The sequence below is a fragment of the Rattus rattus genome, chromosome 1 (genome assembly GCF_011064425.1).
Source record: "Rattus rattus isolate New Zealand chromosome 1, Rrattus_CSIRO_v1, whole genome shotgun sequence".
NCBI classification, from domain to species: Eukaryota; Metazoa; Chordata; class Mammalia; order Rodentia; family Muridae; genus Rattus; species Rattus rattus.
The window spans coordinates 64,958,108-64,976,075 of NC_046154.1; the positions used below are offsets into that span (position 1 = coordinate 64,958,108).

General features: G+C 42.4%; 1 protein-coding gene across 1 annotated transcript; it reads left to right on the plus strand.

Annotated features, from left to right (window-relative positions):
- Nucleotides 1–5,183: 5,183 nt before the first annotated feature.
- LOC116900349 (cyclin-dependent kinase 4 inhibitor B) lies at nt 5,184–10,669 on the plus strand. The gene is made up of 2 exons (XM_032902106.1): nt 5,184–5,547; nt 8,948–10,669. Exons 1-2 carry the CDS (start codon nt 5,416–5,418, stop codon nt 9,206–9,208), a joined length of 393 nt encoding a protein of 130 aa, XP_032757997.1. The 5' UTR covers nt 5,184–5,415; the 3' UTR covers nt 9,209–10,669.
- Nucleotides 10,670–17,968: the final 7,299 nt, after the last annotated feature.

A 17,968-nucleotide genomic window follows, 5' to 3' on the forward strand; every position in this document is an offset into this window, starting at 1 on the left:
CCTCTGAGTGGAGCTGGGCTGTGCAGAAGGAATGGTCTAACTATTACGAGGGACACTGCAGGTGACCCAGGTAGGTAGAGAGTTCCTGATTTTACTAATTTCTTAGATTACATCTCTCACTACCAATACATTATTTAAGCATGGCCTCTCAAAGATGGGCATGTTATAGGGCATTTTGAATACTGATTCAATGTAATTTTTTTGGTTATAGCAATCATTTTGAGACCACACTTGCCCAAAGGTGTATGCTACTGAATTGCTAACAACCCCTTGGATGTTCATGTAAGTGAAATTATGTATAATCATCCTGAGTTAAGAAACAATTAGGTTTTACATATAAAGACACAGACCAAGACATATAATGTCCAACCTTGAAGCAGAAATGCTCCACCAACACTCTGCTTGTAGTTTTTAGGTATTATTTCCTACTAAAAAAAACCCAGTACTCCTCAGATAATTTGTTCATAATACAACATGAAATGTGCAAGAAAACACTAGAACATACTATCATAACAAAAAAATCAAAGATTTTAAGCAAGACCACTGAGTTATGCCAAAAGAATTTAGGAACCAACTTACAGAGGCTACTGACCAAAGTTAAGGTTTATAGATCAACAAGAATTCTACAGGATTGAAACACACTGTTTAAATCTATGACAACAATCTTCAAATCATTAATCATTTTTAGAAAATGCAAGAGATAACTCATCATCTTGAAAACTTACATATGAATTTAAAAACAGTGCCTCTCTTGACCCTCTAGTATGTAGATGACCAGGTATTGAAGACGAACATGTCCTCTTTAGAGCTGGTGCCTCTGGAAAATGAAGAAGTCAAGTCAAGATACCACTATCCCTCGACCCCCTAAAGATATGACAGATTATCAGAGAAGTCAGTGATGGTGAAACATCCTATAATGCTGGCACTTAGGAGGCTGACACAGCGTGGTGGAAAGCTGAAGAGCAGCCTGGGATTTACAAGGCCAGGCTGAGCAACTCTGTGTGGCCCGGTCTCAAAAGTCCAGGACAAGAAGCGGGGAGGGAAGAAGCAAAGAACATCATGACATAAAAGACACAAAATGGGATGTAGTGTGAATCCTGGAATAAGAATTACCAACTAGGGGCTGAAGAGAGGGCTCAGCGGTTAAGAGCACTGACTGCTCTTCCAGAGGCCCAGAATTCAATTCCCAGCAATCAGATGGTGGCTCACAAACATTTGTAATGGGATCTGATGCCCTCTTCTGGTGTATGTCTGAAGACAGCTACAGTGTACTCGTATAAATAAAAATAAATAAATCTTTTTAAAAAAGAATTACCAACTAAGAGAATAGAGAAAAGCCAAGCTTCCTAAAAAGGAGGCTGGTTGTATATAATTTGAAAACACCCCAGAAATGATTCTGTATTTCTTTCTCTCCTCACTTGGGAATACTGTACTAGACCATACAAATGGCAGTCACTGTTGCATTACTACTCCTCATGGACACTTACCTACTTCTAATCACACTTTTATGGTGAGTCCGTATCTAGTGTCACCAACTAGCACATAAAAATCCTCGGTGATCTAGAACTCATTGTACTCACTCCCTCCTCCTGATCTCCAAATTTAAAGCCAGTTTATCATTTGTTTTTTTTATTTTCTCCTCACTTAATGAGTCCTGCACTTGACCAAGGTACAGCTAACATATTTCTGTTGGAACCGTGCCCCATCCTGATTCATCTCTCACTGATTCTGGGTCACACACACCAGGTTGTCCTTCATCCTGGAACCACCTGGGCTCCGGAGACATATCAAATGCTTGATGATTTCACTCTGTTGTTGGAGACAAATGCATATCATATCGGTATTCCATACGAAATACCATCCTTCGAGTCTATTATGAGTGGCTATGGTGTGATCTATCTGGGAAAAAAAAGTAGTGTAGAAAATAATTGTTTGCCATTGTATTGCTTCTTTCCTTTGGAGCCTACCATAGACAGACGCTGCTACACACTACTTAGTGTGGAGAGAGCAGAGGCTCTGAAGCCACACAGCTCCGATCCCACCTCCAATGACTAGGGAATGCACAAGTTCCTTATTTTTCTCATTGTTCTGTCTTATCTGTAAAGTTTTGATACTGTGTGTGTTACATAGGACCCTTATGGAAGGAAAATGCAATAGTACTTGTAAGCCACTTGGAACAGGAAATAGAATGTTTGTTTGTTTGTTTGTTTTCCTTCTTTCAAATATAGTGACTATTATTCTTTATAGAGATAATGTTACATAATACAATAATACTTGGAAAACAAGTTGAGCAGGTTGGCTTTTGTGGGGAAAGCCCATTGAGTTTCTTTATGGGTGTTTCCTGTTATTTTGCTTGTGATCTTTTAAAACAAGGCCTCACCCTGTAGTCCAGGCTGGCCTTAAACTTGCCACAGTCCCCCTACCACAGCTTCCTGGATGCTGGGATTACAGGTGGTGGCAGGTGGGGGAGGGGGCATTAAACCATCAAGGTTGGTGCCCCTAGAATTGTTTGCTGAGGATAAGGACCACCCAGCCCAGCAGGATGGGTTGTCGCTGTCCTTGGTGCTGGTGACTGCGATCGCGCACTTGACAAGCAATGCCCCTACCCCAAACGCTTTTCCTTCAACTTAAGGAGTAAAACTCCCACTTCTTCCTCGTGGAAAATTCTGTCAGTCTACTCATTGGCTTTCCCCCGGTATTGTCGTGATTTTCTTGTGTTTTCCTCAAAGGAAAACAATTCTTTTGCATTTTCTCATTTATAAATGTTTTTATCCCCAGAAACAGGATCTATACAGAAGGTAGCTTAGATACTGGTGCAAAGTACCTTTTACTTTGCAAGTTTCAGAGAAGCCCAGAGCTCGTTGTTAGGTTACATGAAGCAGTGTGATTGTGGTGAATATTTTAACGACTTCAGCATTTGCTGGAGATGCTGTCCCACAGCAGAACAATCGCCTAGTATCCAGAAGAGCCTGTTCGGTCACCAGTACTGAAAAGGAATGAATAAATAAATAAATAAATCTGATAAACTCCAAAAATACACAATAAATATTTCTTTCAGTAAAAAAAAAATAGCATACTAAAACCTGCCACCATATTAAAGTTAGAATTTAGGACATAGTCAATAGTCAATGTAGGTATGTTGGACTGCATTTAAAACAGCTGGATCCATTAGGAAGAAAATGGTCCACAACATCCTTACAAGTCAGACTACTGGATCTAGAGAGATTCTTCAGTGGGTAAAATTGTTCATTGCATGAATATGGGAATCTGAGCTCAGGTGACAGAATCTACCTAAAAAGATGGGCATTGTCCAAAACACAGTCATAACTACAATGCTGGGGGAAGGGGAGAGCAGAGATAGAATCAGAGCTTGCTGGCCACCCATTTACCTCAAGGTTCAAAGAAAGACCCTGCCTCAAAGCAATAAGACAGGAAGTATAGAACGTGGCACTCGGCATCCTCATCCAGCTTCCACACCTGTAAACACATAATATGCTCAGAGAGAGAGAGAGAGAGAGAGAGAGAGAGAGAGAGAGAGAGAGATGCACACACACACAGGCACACACAGACACACACAGGCACACACAGAGAGACACACATATGCACACATACACACACACACACACACACAGCCTTCTGTGCTACATTTAATTATGAATTAAATTTCAAAGTAGCAAAGTTCTATTGGTAAAAGATATCCTAGAATCTATTTGCTTCACACCCATTAATATCAACCTGATGGTTTAGTTCTTCTACTTGCTAACAAAACACCAAACTATTCCTCTTTCTTCCTCCATTGCCCATTCTGCCTGTGCACCCTGGCAACAGTGAATGGCTGACTCCCTAGGGGGGAGGGGGACATAAACAGTTTATAAACTCGTTTTACCCAGAAGGAGACTTCTAGTCTTCTGCTTCGGACTAAGAGTGGAGTAGTCATCAGCAAATAGTTCTAAATGGGGAATCTGACACAGGTGTACCAGGAGATGCGTTCTGAAGTCTTTGATTTTTGTAAATAAGACACCTGCCTTCCTTTAAGACCCCCTGCATAAGCACTCTGAACCTGTTTTGTAAGAACTGCCCAGCCTTCTCACACAGCATCTCCCCAGAGTTGTTTGGCAACAGACGTGTGTGGCTCTCTTCCCATTTCACTGTTGGATCAGCTGTTACATTTAAAAATGGGAAAGCAATATGTTCACTCAGTCTCCCCTAGGAAGATTAGGGAGAAATGCAACACTTGATCTTTACATCTTCAGAGGAGGGTTTAATGACAGGTTCACCCTGTTTAATGACAGGTCCAGCACCACACCCAAGTTTTATTGTTTCATTATTCCTGCATAAATTCTCTTTATTACACATGATAGCTAAAAATCAAATACTTGCTGAGGTGGGTTTCAATCGGTAAGAAGGCAAACTAAGATATACAGTACACACGTGGAACTGGACCTTAGAGGCTTTGGAAGGAGGCCTGGTGAGTTATATACTGATTGTCTTTGAACTTCTGGAGTTCAGGGACCCTTCTGTCTCAGCCTCCAAGTAGGTGAGTACAGGCACACGTCCAGGGATCTTAAATTCTTATGATCCACTTATGTGTGTGTGTGATCTTACCTTTCTCTAAAACGTTATTTTTATTTATTTATTTATTTTTTACCTTCAGAATTACAACCACAGCTCACGGGCAAACAATTTAAAGAGAGGCAAAACGGGATCCTTGGGATTCCCCCCCCCCCCCCCCCTGGCTGACTAAATAGGAGACATTGTCAAAAGAAAACTGCTCGGTCTGATGCTAGAAGTGAAACTCGTTAAATTCAAATACCGCCTTGAGATGAACTAGCCTTGCGCATGACAGGTGTTGTCACTTTCAAGCGACTTCACAAAGTGGACATTTTCCACCCTAAAGGCTTTCTTTTTTTTCTAATTGCAAAAGAGCGATTAATGTCTCCAGAGCGAAACCTGCAGGCCTGGGCTAAATAAAGACGTCTGTTCTGCCTGCTGAGTGCAGAGGCACAACTTTTTCAAAAATAGCCAACCGGCCAGGGTAAGTTCCAGACTAGAAAGCTTAATGTTCTGCGCAGGCGTTTAAGACCTTCCGACTCTCCGATACCGCACCCCTCCCCCCCACCGCCCCTTTGCCTCGTGACGTCACCAAATGTGGGCGTGGTCAGACTAGCAGGCGTGGTCTGAGGGGGCGGGACCGGCGGCGGTGCTGAACGCTGCTGCACATTGCCCGCGGGCTCCCCACCCGGCACTAGTCGGCTGTGCCCGCGGTGCGGTTCCCAGGCGCTAGGGCTCGAGCGTTTCCCGGGACGCTCACCGCGTCTGCTGGGTCCCCAGAGAGGAGGAGCGGCTCAGAGACGAGGCTGTAACAATCTCAAGGCCGGCGGAGGACCATTTCTGCCACAAACCGGGGACAAGGGCATGTTGGGCGGCGGCAGTGACGCGGGCCTGGCCACCGCCGCGGCGCGGGGACAGGTGGAGACGGTGCGGCAGCTCCTGGAAGCCGGCGCAGATCCCAACGCCGTCAACCGCTTCGGGAGGCGCCCGATCCAGGTAGCGGGGGTCCCCAGGCCTTGCCGGCAGAGGGCGCACGAGCGCGCTGCCCTCCGCGGCTGCGAGTTGTACCCGGGCACCTGGGCTGCCCGCTGGTGCTGGATGTGTGCGGGCCCGACGGGAGGCAGGTTTTGCCTTTTGCAAGGGCAAAAATCCTGAAAAACAAAAACGATCGAAATATCCCTCTTCACTAGATTGGCTTTTTCCTCGTTTTGCGATGCTGGGTCTGGAACCCAGGGTCCCCGGTTCATGCCCGGCAAGTGCGTTGCCTGTGAGCAACGTCCCCAGCCTTGGAATCTTTGCAATAATGGAAAAATACCAATATTTATTCTGCTATCTTACAGTCATAGAAATAAGTCCGATACTCGGGGAGCAAAGTGGGAAAGGGAGAGGACGACATGGATGACAATAAAGATGAGATTACCAGTTACATGGCCTAGATTCAGGGAATTCCTCAAAACTGTAGTGCGTGGGATGAGAGACTTCACTCTAATCTTGTGAACAGCAGTATGAATCCTTTTTATTTTCTTCTTTCCTCGTAAACTTAATCGCATTCATAGGACTAAAGATTTCCCAAATCCAACACTTAATTCCTTGTATGCGGGCAGTAACAGTGTGTAGTTTTTCACTGTTTAATGCGAACAGGCAAAGTCCAACAGAACTGTTGGGTTCTTTCGGATCTACAAAGGGTTCCCTAAACATTATATTGGTGGTTGAGATACATTTGTTCAGTGTTTATTAATCCTGCTGTAGTTAATATTGGCTTTGTTTCTTGAGGATCTAACACAGTGCTTTTGTGCTGTCCTGTTGATTAATATAGTCGCCAGTTTCACTTACCTCACTGTCCTTCTCTGGGACTATGAAAATCAGGGCTCTTGTTAATGGTGTAGGTTTTTAGGAAAAGAAGGACCATTCCTCTTCTGTTTTTATGAAAAAGAGGTGTTTAGCAAAAGAATATATTTTTAAGAGTAACAAAAATAATTGTAAAGTGAGTATAAAGACCTTAATATTTTTATTTATGATTTTCTTTACTAAAAACTTTTAAGTCTTTTTGTGGCTGTAAAAATAGCCCTTACCTCGCTAAAAGAAAGAAAAAGATTGTTGTGTTTCTTGAAGGAAGAAAAGAATGTTTCTAGTGTGAATGTAATAAAAATGACCACTTCCACTGTGTAAATTTCAAAGCACACAGGCCCACCAGAACCAGTGACCGTTTAGGACACTAAATCAAAACCTATTGTATTGCTACCTTCAAATGGAGCTGCAGGGGGATTACATCTTCAAAACATCGTTGTTGGCTTTCCCTAATTAAGCATCGTTGTGATTTAGGTACTAGTCAAACTTTTTATACAGGAAAAAAATACCACTTACCATTAAAATTTTTGTACAGTATAAATGAATGCTAATTTCCCATTACAGTGTATGTTCACTGTATGTCTAAACTGCCCACTGCATATCACACTAGGCTAAAAAACGTTATGAGGTGCTAAATAACTTTTCCATAATGTTACATAAGCTTGGAATGTAACAACTTTCCCGTGATCTCTTACACACAAATGAGCAGGGTATGTTTGTGAGCACAGACATCTCTGGCATTGAAGGAGCAAAACCTTTTTTTAAACTTCCTTGTTTATTGTTTTCTCCTGTAAAGCGTTGTTCTAAATAATAATAATAATAATAATAATAATAATAAAATCACCGTTGTGTGATGTTGTTTGCTTTCTGCTGCTGTAAGAAATGTCATAACCAAAAGGAACTTAGAGAGAAAGGGGTTTATTTGGCTTATATTTAATTCTACAGTGCATTTCTGATGGAAGTCAAGGCTGGAACTGAAGCAGAGATCATGGAGGAACAATGCTTACTGGCTTGCTCAAGGCTCAAATTCAGTCACCCTTTTTCCAGGACCACATGTGTGTCTAGTGCACACCCAGAGTGGACTGGACACCACACACACACACACACACACACACACACACACACACACACACACACACACGTCATTAACCAAGAAAATGTCCCACAGACTTGCCCAGAGACCAATCTGGTGGAGGCTTTTCTCAGCTGAGGGTCCTCTTCCCAGTGAGTGTGTCAGACCAACCAGCAGGTGGTTGGTTGACCTAGAGGGTTAGAGGAAAACAATATAAAACTGTATATATGAAGCCTGGTTCCTGGTGTCCTGCCTCCAAGACACGCTAGGGCAAGGTTGGTCTAAGCTTTGTGAGAGTAAGCAACCAATGCCTAACTTGACTAAAGGCCCACTCCACAAGATGGAACCTGGCACTGCTTGAGGGACCAAGATCCAGAGACTATAGCTCAGCAAACTAGGCTAAAACCAAGTAGTATTGTTCAAAAAAAAAAAAAAAAGTAGCAATAAAATGACTTCTACTGCCCTGCTGTGCTTGGAGATATCTGGCCTTGCCCCAGCCATCATCAGCGATGCTTCCTCTTACAGCAGATGTGAACAGAAACAGCGACCCATAGCTAGACAATACGTAGCAAGGGAGATACCTTGGAACACTCGGGCTTCTCCAGCAACTCCCTCCCCCACAGGGCTAAGGAATAGTGTAAGAGCCAGAGGGGATGGGGAAACATCAAGAAACAAAAGGTCTTCTAAATGATCAGTGACGTCATATGAACTCACAGAGACTGAGGCAGAATGCACAGGGTCGGGGTGGTCCTGCACCGCATCTTTTGTGTATATATTATGGCTCCCAGTTTACTGTTTCTATGGAAACCCCGACTACGTGAAAGAGTGGGTCCCTTGAGCCTTGTATTTCTCTTGTCCTCTTACCCTTCTGTTTTGTTCAGTTCTGATGTATTAGTTTTTGTTTTATATTTTATGCTATCACTTAGAAGCCTGATTGTTTTCTAATAAGAGACGGAAGGGGAACAGATCCACGAGGGGATGGAGAGGAGGTGGGAGTAGCCGGGGGAGGGGATATCATAATCAGAATTTATGTGAGGGGGAAAGTCCATTTTCAAGAAAAGGGTAGGGTTGGGGATTTGCTCAGTGGTGGAGCGCTTGCCTAGGAAGCGAAAGGCCCTGGGTTCGGTCCCAGCTCCGAAAAAAAAAAAAAAAAGAACCAAAAAAAAAAAAAAAAAAAAAAAAAGAAAAAATTAAAATTTAAAAAAAAAAACAGTTCAAACTAAGCTAACGAATCACTTAACGAAATAAGTCTTTGTTGTCCAATGTTCCATGTAAGAAATAGCCATTTCTCCGCCCTTTCTTATTGTTTCACCTGTGGAGAATAAAATGGAAGCTACGTTGAGTTCAGCCTAGGATGGGGAGTGGATTGAATAAGCCAATGAGAAACCAGACATCCGAAGCTTGAATGCGCCTTGCCGCCCCTGCTAAAACTTCAGTTCTGTAACCTCTGAGCCCTTTCTCGTCTTTCCCCCACAGGTCATGATGATGGGCAGCGCCCAGGTGGCAGAGCTGTTGCTGCTCCACGGAGCAGAACCCAACTGCGCCGATCCTGCCACCCTCACCAGACCTGTGCACGATGCAGCTCGAGAGGGCTTCCTGGACACGCTTGTGGTGCTGCACAAGGCAGGGGCACGGCTGGATGTGTGTGACGCCTGGGGCCGCCTGCCGGTAGACTTAGCTGAAGAGCAGGGCCACAGTGATATTGCGAGGTATCTGCACGCTGCCACTGGAGATTGATTGCAGGGTCCCTCAGCCTCTTGCAAGGACCTTTTTTTTTTTCTCCCCAGCCCTATCTAGGAAGACTGTAAACGTGAAGAGGATCAGCAGCGCACAGCCTGCTGGCCTTCCAGAACCCCACCCTACCCAGGAAGGCAAAGCCAATCAGAAATAACTTCCTAAGTGTTTTCTGAAGCTTGGTCTGGCCCTTGATCCTCACCCTGAAGCCAGGGGATCACCAAGGAGATTTAGTATTGTATGAAGTTCTGGGACCCTCTACCTTTCAGGACATGGTGTAAAATAGCAAGGGAAATTCTTGAATCTCCACAAGAAGCTGCTGCTTCGGGGAATTGAGAAAGCTTGACATTGGCTAGGAGCAGTCAGTACCTTCCCCTGTGAGCTGAAAATGCAGAAGATCCACAGGCTAGAGGGAAAACCTGGAGAGTAGATGTGAGGCACTGAAGTGGTTTTATGCACTGTCCTGTGTGGTGATTCACCTGCAAAATGACATTTATAGAAACCAAGGAGTCGCCTGCACCTCCACAAGGAAAATAGTGAAATTGAAGACAACAGATCTCTGCTAAACGGTGACCCAGTTGCCTTGAGGCCTGGGTCCTGACAGACTCTACATGCACAACGTCCAAAGATGAATTGTAGTGTATAGCAGTTTGCTCTGTGCAAAATAGTTTAATAACCCCTTTAGAAATTTCCTACATTTGAGTTGCTATTTAGTAACTGTATTTAATGAGGAAAACCTTTAACTGTGTGTGTAGCTGCTCTTCAGAGGTGAGACTGAAGGGCAGCTTGTTTTTGTGGTTGGTTGGTTGGTTGGTCGGTCTTTGCCTCTTTCCTTCCTTTTCTAGGCAGTGTTTTCCTTTTCAAGGTAGTTCCTCAAGTCCAGCTACCACTGCCTTAGTCTCCTGAAGTACTGGCCGTATAGCCTGCATCCTTCTGAAATACAGCTTCTCATGAAACTGACAGTCTGCACACTCCCAGTGGCAAAGAGCACTGCTTTTATCTTTAAGCTGTTCACTTCTCTGTCCATTGTTTCTGTACAGTGTCTCGGGGAGCTATGCTAGGTGTCCTGTAGATGGCTGGTGTGTTTATGTAGTCAGTTACCTTGGGCTACTTCCCAAAGTTTACTAAAAAGGAAATTGAGTATGAACTTACTGAAATCAAATGATGACTCATGGGCTGTATTGCTGTCTACGGAACAATTGTGGATGCACTCTGGGGGCTCCAGTGTGGCTTGGTTCATTTTGCATTGAAACGATTGATATATCATTATTTTAATAAAGAATAAACATTTCCAAGATGTGGAAATGTTGGCACTAGAGCATATTTCCAGGCTGGCTCATAACCACCTATAACTCCAGTTTCAAGGAGGATCAAAACCTCTGCCTCTAGAGAAACCTGCATTCTTGATTCTTGTGCATATACACCCCTAACACACACACACACACACACACACACACACACACACACACAATTATTAAAACAAAACAAAAACAAAAAAAGTGGAGCCTGAAGAGATTTCCATGGTTATTAAGAGCCTTTGCTGTTCTTCAGAGTTCAGTTCCCAGCAATCGTAACAGGTCCAGGATATTATGACCTCTGCAGGCACCCGTACATGGCATACACTCATATTTTCACACAAATAATTTAAAAGTATTTTCATGCATTTAACACTAACTCCCAAATGTTAAAAGATTCAAAAGTGTTCACTGCTTGTCCTTTTTAATAAATATAAATCTATATAATGATTTCAATCATTTATTTTTAAAATCTGCTTTCTAATAGTAAAACATAAGGCTTACACTTTTTTCCTAGGTGTCAAATATAGTGAATATTCATCGAAAATACAGAAGAGGGACTAGAAAAGCAACTTGAATAGAAAGAGGAGCCTCTGACCTAAACACAAAAACTTCCCTGTTGATTCCTCATCTCTCAAATTAATAAATTACCAAAGAAGATGAGTTGAGAAATAATTCATATCTTTTTGGGAAGGATAGCATATTTATTAATAGTTTACATCAGGCATACTTTAAAACAGATATTTGTTCCTTCAACACTTAAACCTTTCATTGTGTGCAAAAGTAAGTCAATTTGGCCCCCAAATGTGGGTCTTCTAAAATTTACAAATACCGGAACTTCCTTAGCTCCTTAGTCGTGGAACAGGAACTGGCAAGTCTGGTATCCAGGGGCCACACTTACAGAGTTCTGTAGCCCTGTGCATTGTGCAGCATCTGAAATGTAGCTGGCCCACAGCTTATAAAGGTAACTGTAAACAATTATTATCCAAGGGGGAAAGCAAAACTTAGGATTGCAAATATCAATGCCTATTTGTAGAAAATCAAGTTTAAGGGAATATGAAGGTTCAACATGTGTGCAAAAGATAGTCTACCTTTCCCCTTACTGTCTGAATTATACGTGAATAGGCATGATAGTCACGTCATATTCATATCATGTGCACTTGTAGAGTATAACAAGTTAGGATTCCTGAACACAGGGAAGGATGGCTGGATCAAGCTAGTTAGCACATTCATCATAGCAGGCAGCATTATGCTGAGTGAAAGGTCAGAAAAACAGATGTCACAAGTCCTTCCCTGTACCTTCGACTCTGAAACTCACCAAAGCAGGTATTTAAAAGGTGGTTCTAAAGGCAGAAGGGTGGAAGGCAGTCACAAACTTCAGACCAGAAAACGTTCCCTTGGTCTTTAATTTTAGTAAGCTGTAAGAGTGTGTGGATGGGCTACACTTTTGTGTCCACTGTACCACCCTGCACCAAACCAAACCGTGAATGACTTGTGGAAAACAGATATTTTTTTAAGCGCAGAAAAACTCAATCTCTTTTACCTTCTGGGGTGGCTCTTCTCACATGAAATCTTAAAAATGCTATATTCAACATGCTTTTTCCTCCCCAAAGAAACTCAAAACTCAAAATGACTGGAGCAGAGCTTTTGTCCCAGCCTCGAAAGCCTGACTCACCCTCCTCCTGCGCCCGGCCGCAAGAGACTCCTCCCACTCCACCCTTAGGCGAGAGCTCTGAGTCCCCTTTAACTCTTTCCTTCCCAGCCTTTCAGCTATTAAAAATGACTTCGTGAAATTTGCAGGCAAATGATGGAACTAGATAATATAATCCTGAGTGAGGTCACCCAATCACAAAAGCACACACATGGTATGCACTCACTGATAAGTGGATATTAGGCCAAAAGCTCGGATTACCCAAGATGCAATCCACAGACCACATGAAGCCCAAGAATATGGATAAACAAAGTGGGGATGCTTCAGTCCTTAGAAGGGGGAACAAAAATATTCATAGGAGGGGATATGGAGGCAAAGTTTGGAGCAGAGACTTAAGGAACCGGACATCCAGAGCCTGCCCCACATGTGCCCCATATATATATATATACAGTCACCAAGACTAGATATTTAGAAGTGGGGGGGGGCAAAATAATGAGGTAGAGGAAGGGAGGGGTCTGGGAGGGAAGGAGGAGGGGGAGGGAAAGGGGGAACAGGATCAGGTGTGGGAGGAGATGAGCGGAAAGTACTGAGGGTGAGGAAATTGAACGGATGTGTGTAGCAGTGGGGGATGGGAACTAGGGGTGGCCACTAGAAAGTCCCAGCTTTCCCTTCTAGCCCATCCCCATTCTTTTGTGTCAGCCACTGACCTACAGAGTCACTTTCTACCAGGGACCCCTTTTCCCCCCAGTGGCCACACAGAGCTGAGACGCGGGTGGGTGATTTTCATTATCCTCCTGTCGCTCCACTCCCCTTTGCATAATTATTCCTACGCCAGGAGCTGTCTGCATCAGCCCCTCCTCCCATCCCGACCGCACTCCCTGAAGACTCCATCTTTTGGTACAGCCTGGTGCCCCTAGCTCTTTCCCATTGTCCCCTCAGCCTCTCCTGGTAGCCCACCTGTATTTGTGTCACTCATCAGCCCACAGAAACACGCTACAGGAAACCCCACAGTCCCTGCAGTTGCCTAAGATCTGAGAGTGAACAATAGCAGCCAAAGAAGGGAACGCTCGCCCGCCCGACAACGGTGAGGTCAGGTTTTTATACCAAGGAACGCCTCAACCATAACTCCAGATGGCTAGATACAAACAGAAAAGTACGGCTGAGGTAACACACCTCCTCCAGAAGCCAGTAACCATTGCAATAGACCCTGAGAACGTCAGCTTAGCTGAAACGCGAGATAAGGGTCTCTATAGCAAGTATGAGTTCAGTCAAAGACCTTAAGGAGGGTATAAGTAAGTGCCTTAATGAAGACTGAAAAACACAAATAGAAATGAAATGATGAAAATATTTCAAGACACTAAAATAGACATGGAATCGCTAAAGGAAATCCAAATTGAAATTAAAAAATTAGGATGTGAAGAACCTAATGCATTTCTTTCTTAGGTGAAGAATAAATTATTGCTCGGTCCACGAAATGGAACCCAAACCTGACACTGGCTGAAGTGGCCAAGAACCTAAAACTACAATAAATTAGTCATGACCCAGTAAAATACCCACTACCATATTCTGCTACAGGAACAGAGCAATAAAATGACACCTGATGACATTGCTATACCTATGGATCAGTGCCTCACTGGCCACAGCAGAGGAGCTTCTTGTAATAGGTAGGGAAGAACTAACAGAGTCCCACAACTGAACAGTCTGCAGAGGGGAGAGACTTGGAGGCACCCAGTCCTAGATGGGATGTTTTTACCAAAGCTCTTCCTTCAGAGCTCAGGGAGCTGTGTGGAGGAAGAGGCAGACGGAGAGCCAGAGGGAGGGAATGTGTCAGGGAAGTTCTCTTCCGGACACAAGAGGACTGACTCTGAATTCACAGAGACTGTGGCAGCAAGTACAAGTTCAAGCACTAAAGGAATGAAGTGGACACTGGGTCCCATCCCTAAACACGAAGCTATCTACAATGGACACAGACTGTCACCCTGTCACCAGCAAAATCAGTTTTCTCCAATAGTCTCTCTGAGTATATCAACCAAACCTTCAGGACCGGCTCCAGGAGCAGTCGGCCAGCCTAGTCGGTCAGCCGAACACAACTCAGTGCTATTTTTGTGGGCTCTTTCCTTTCGCTTTGTTTGGCACTATCTGTTTCATTGGTCTTTTCCCTGCCTGTTTTGATTGGGGGAGGGGCCTGGGAGTTGTTTTTTGCTTTTCTTATTTGCTTTTTGTTTGTTTGTTTGTTTTTGAGAGATGGAAAACCAAGTTGGACAGGTAGGGAAATGGACAGGCTCTGGGGGAAAAATGATCAATGTATTATTTTCTTACAAATGTTAAGAAAAATATTCTTAAGCAAATATAACAGAGCACTCATTTTCATACTGGTTTGTAAAAATAAAAAAACATAATTCTAATTAATGTTTAAATAATCAATGGAAGCTAAAATGGACTTTTGAGGGATATATTACTTAAAATAGCTTCAAAGAAAAAAATCACACAAATGATAATATAAACCTCCCATTTGATTTATAAAATCCTTTAGCTTCTTTTGGTCCAAAATATTTGAATTTGCTTGTTTAAGGAGATCATTCCAAATTTAAAGAAATGATCATTCTCAGTGACATAATTTCTGTAACAAATGTTTACATATATACATTTAATAATTCTCCATTGCTCTTCACAGGAAAAAAAATCAAAATTATATAGGATAGTTAAAAGAGTTTAACTGTCTTTCTTAATGGAAGATAAGCTAATTTCCTTTTATATTCTCCCAGAAGCTGGAAATTTTCATGGCAGGCTATAAGCTTCGCTATGGCCAATACTCACTCACGCTAAAAAGGACAAAGCAGTGGCCTTAAGTACACACAAAAGTTACAGGACACATCTGAAGCAGTCCTGTGAATGGCAGAGCCCACTATCCCCAAATGTAAGGAGATCTGGCAGGGGTGCATCTAGCCGCAACCATATTCTGACTTGCTGAGTACATTCCCATTATTATCATAACTACTAATTAATTTGCTGTTACTTGGTGTCATTTCAGCACTCAGTTATGGCTATTGATGACTTGATGGACAGATTATCATATATTTTTAGAAAGAAGATAACTCTAAATTTAGAAATTACTTGAAGAAACAATAGCAATTGAATCTCAACATATTCTCCCACTCTACCCTGGAGAGCGAGGGAACGAGGGGGAGGAAGGCACTGGTCCACATTGTTCATTTAACCATGTGGCTGCTAAGTGACATGCATGACATGAGTAAGTCTTAGTTTCTGTTATGTATGAATATGGAAACTGCATGAGGCCCTTTCTGCAGTCCTATCATCACTAAAGTTCTGTGCTTCTCAAATCTCTCCATAGCTGACAGTGATGTATGTATGTCTGTGTATCTAAGTAGATAAATCTGTGGTTTTCTGAATATTTATTCTGTGGCCCTGGGACAAAGAACCCTTTACAATACTACCTATCTGTCTGTGGAAATTTCTACCCCCCCGAACCAGCCATGTGCTGCATTGGTTCACTGAAAAATTCACAAGTCGGATGAAAACTGGCACAGCAGAAATACTTGGCTTCGTTTTGACAAGTTCAATGTAGAAAACAATGTGGGAGTTAGCCATTCTAAGTTAATAAAAGTACACTGAAAATGTCACTTTTGTGACATGCAGTGGCATGTGGAGGCTTTCTGATGTGTTTGTGTAAGAATTCAGACAGAGAGAAATGGAAGTTGGCGCAGATTCCCTGTTCCTATCTTCTCACAAATCTGTCTCCTTGCCCTTCCCCAAAACTGTGTCTTCCTGGGGGACTTCCCTCTCTTCTGCCCCAGTTAAGTAGCACTGAACTGCAGACAGCAGAGCTGGGGCAGGGCAACACCTTCTCCGGACTGGCAATAGCTGTCAGTGGACTCCCAAATCAGAGGGTAATGAGAAAGGTTTCTGTATCTTCCTGAGAGATGTAATGCTGTTAAATTTGGTTTTGTTGTTGTTTCTAAGTAAGATGTAAATAATCTCACGGTATGCTGGTACATATTTTTAATATGTTTAGAAGAGACAATACAAAAACATTAAGCACTAACAATGTAGTATACTCTCAAATACAAGGACAGGTCAGCATGTTACTGGAAATGGGCTTTTCTTCCAAGACTGGGAAGATGTGCAGTCAGCGGCTCCCTGCTTCTTCTAAGGGTTAAGATGCTGTTTCCCTTTTCCTCCTACACAGAGGAACTTCTCATGGTTTCCCCTGCTCACACACCACCTGGGGTTAGAAGCTATACCCCACGCCTAAAAACTATCTGATCATTCCCTATTGCCTCCTAGTCTCTGGACAGCCACCAAGTTACCACAACAAACCTATTCCAGGATTCACTTTTGGTCTGTTTAATTTTTAAAGAAAACATAAAAATGAATGTTATCTTCCTTCTGGGAAAAAATTAAATGACATTCCATTCTACCTCCAAGTAACTAGTATATGTATACCATATTTAGTAGATTTAGACCATGATGGTGTTGGCCCTGTTAGTTACTTGAAAGCAACAGATATGTATGAATGTACATACATAACATTTTTTATACATGAGACTAGACTTGTTGGTTCGAACTTATGTAAAATATATAAATATGCACAACCATCTAACATGCAGCTTCCTATACTTCTGGAAAGCAACTTCAAAACACTGGAAATAATTCATATTTACCAACGAGCTCCACATTTACTAAATGATAATTGATCTCTGATGGTTACTCTACTTCTTGTCAACAGCAAACTTTCAAACAGTTCAGAAAAGCAGCAAGTATTAAATAAAAACTGAGACTTTTTAAACTATTCTTAATAACAAAAGGTAACTATGTGTGTGTGTGTGTGTGTGTGTGTGTGTGTGTGGAGAGAGAGAGAGAGAGAGAGAGAGAGAGAGAGAGAGAGAGAGAGAGGCAGAGACAGAGACACAGAGAGTGAATGTGTGAATTGTGTAGTTATAAACATGCCTACCCCAACACATTAAAAATACAAATCAGACCACCACTACTCTAGTACTTACTTTCTCCTGCTACTATGAGCTTTCTGACAGTCCCTGCTGCCCACAGATACAGAAGCACTTCCATTTTCACAGCTCCGCAATTTTGTATTTGTGGGTGAGTCTTGGTTTGGTTGATGAGTCATGGCTTTTAGAAAACAAAGTATCACCAATGCATGTTCATGTTTATTCCTTTTTCTTTGTTACTGTATACTATTATAAAGAACCCCGCCTCCACATTGCCAAGATCCAGAGTGAAATAATTTGAAGTGAAATGTCTGCAGCAAAAGGAACAGCTATATCTATACATGTGTGTATGTTCACAATTTTTCTTTATACACATATGCATACACTTCCCCATGCTTACAGATACGTATGTATACACATACATAACATATTTTTCATACATGAGCTTTATGACTAGACTTGTTGGTTCAAAACTTATGTAAAATGACCATCTAACATGCAGTTTCCTATACTTCCATATGCTGTCTGTAAGTATATACATGGGTATATATTTTCACATATTTGTGTATTTCTGGATACTTACTTAAATTATAAGAATGAAACACCTGGATCGAAGGGTACAGGTGTGCCAACAACTTTGATACATTGTAAAGTGTTTCCAAAATAAAACTAAAGCAAGTTCTAACAGAATCAAGGAAGACTGCATCCTGACAGCACTCACTCCCTTTCTCTCTGCCACTTACAGCTCCATGCTATCGTTTCTGCTTTCATTCTTTTACTTGCTGATATTGTCTTTTTTTTAAAAAAAATTTATTTTATTTAATTTATATGAGTACACTGTAGCTGTTTTCAG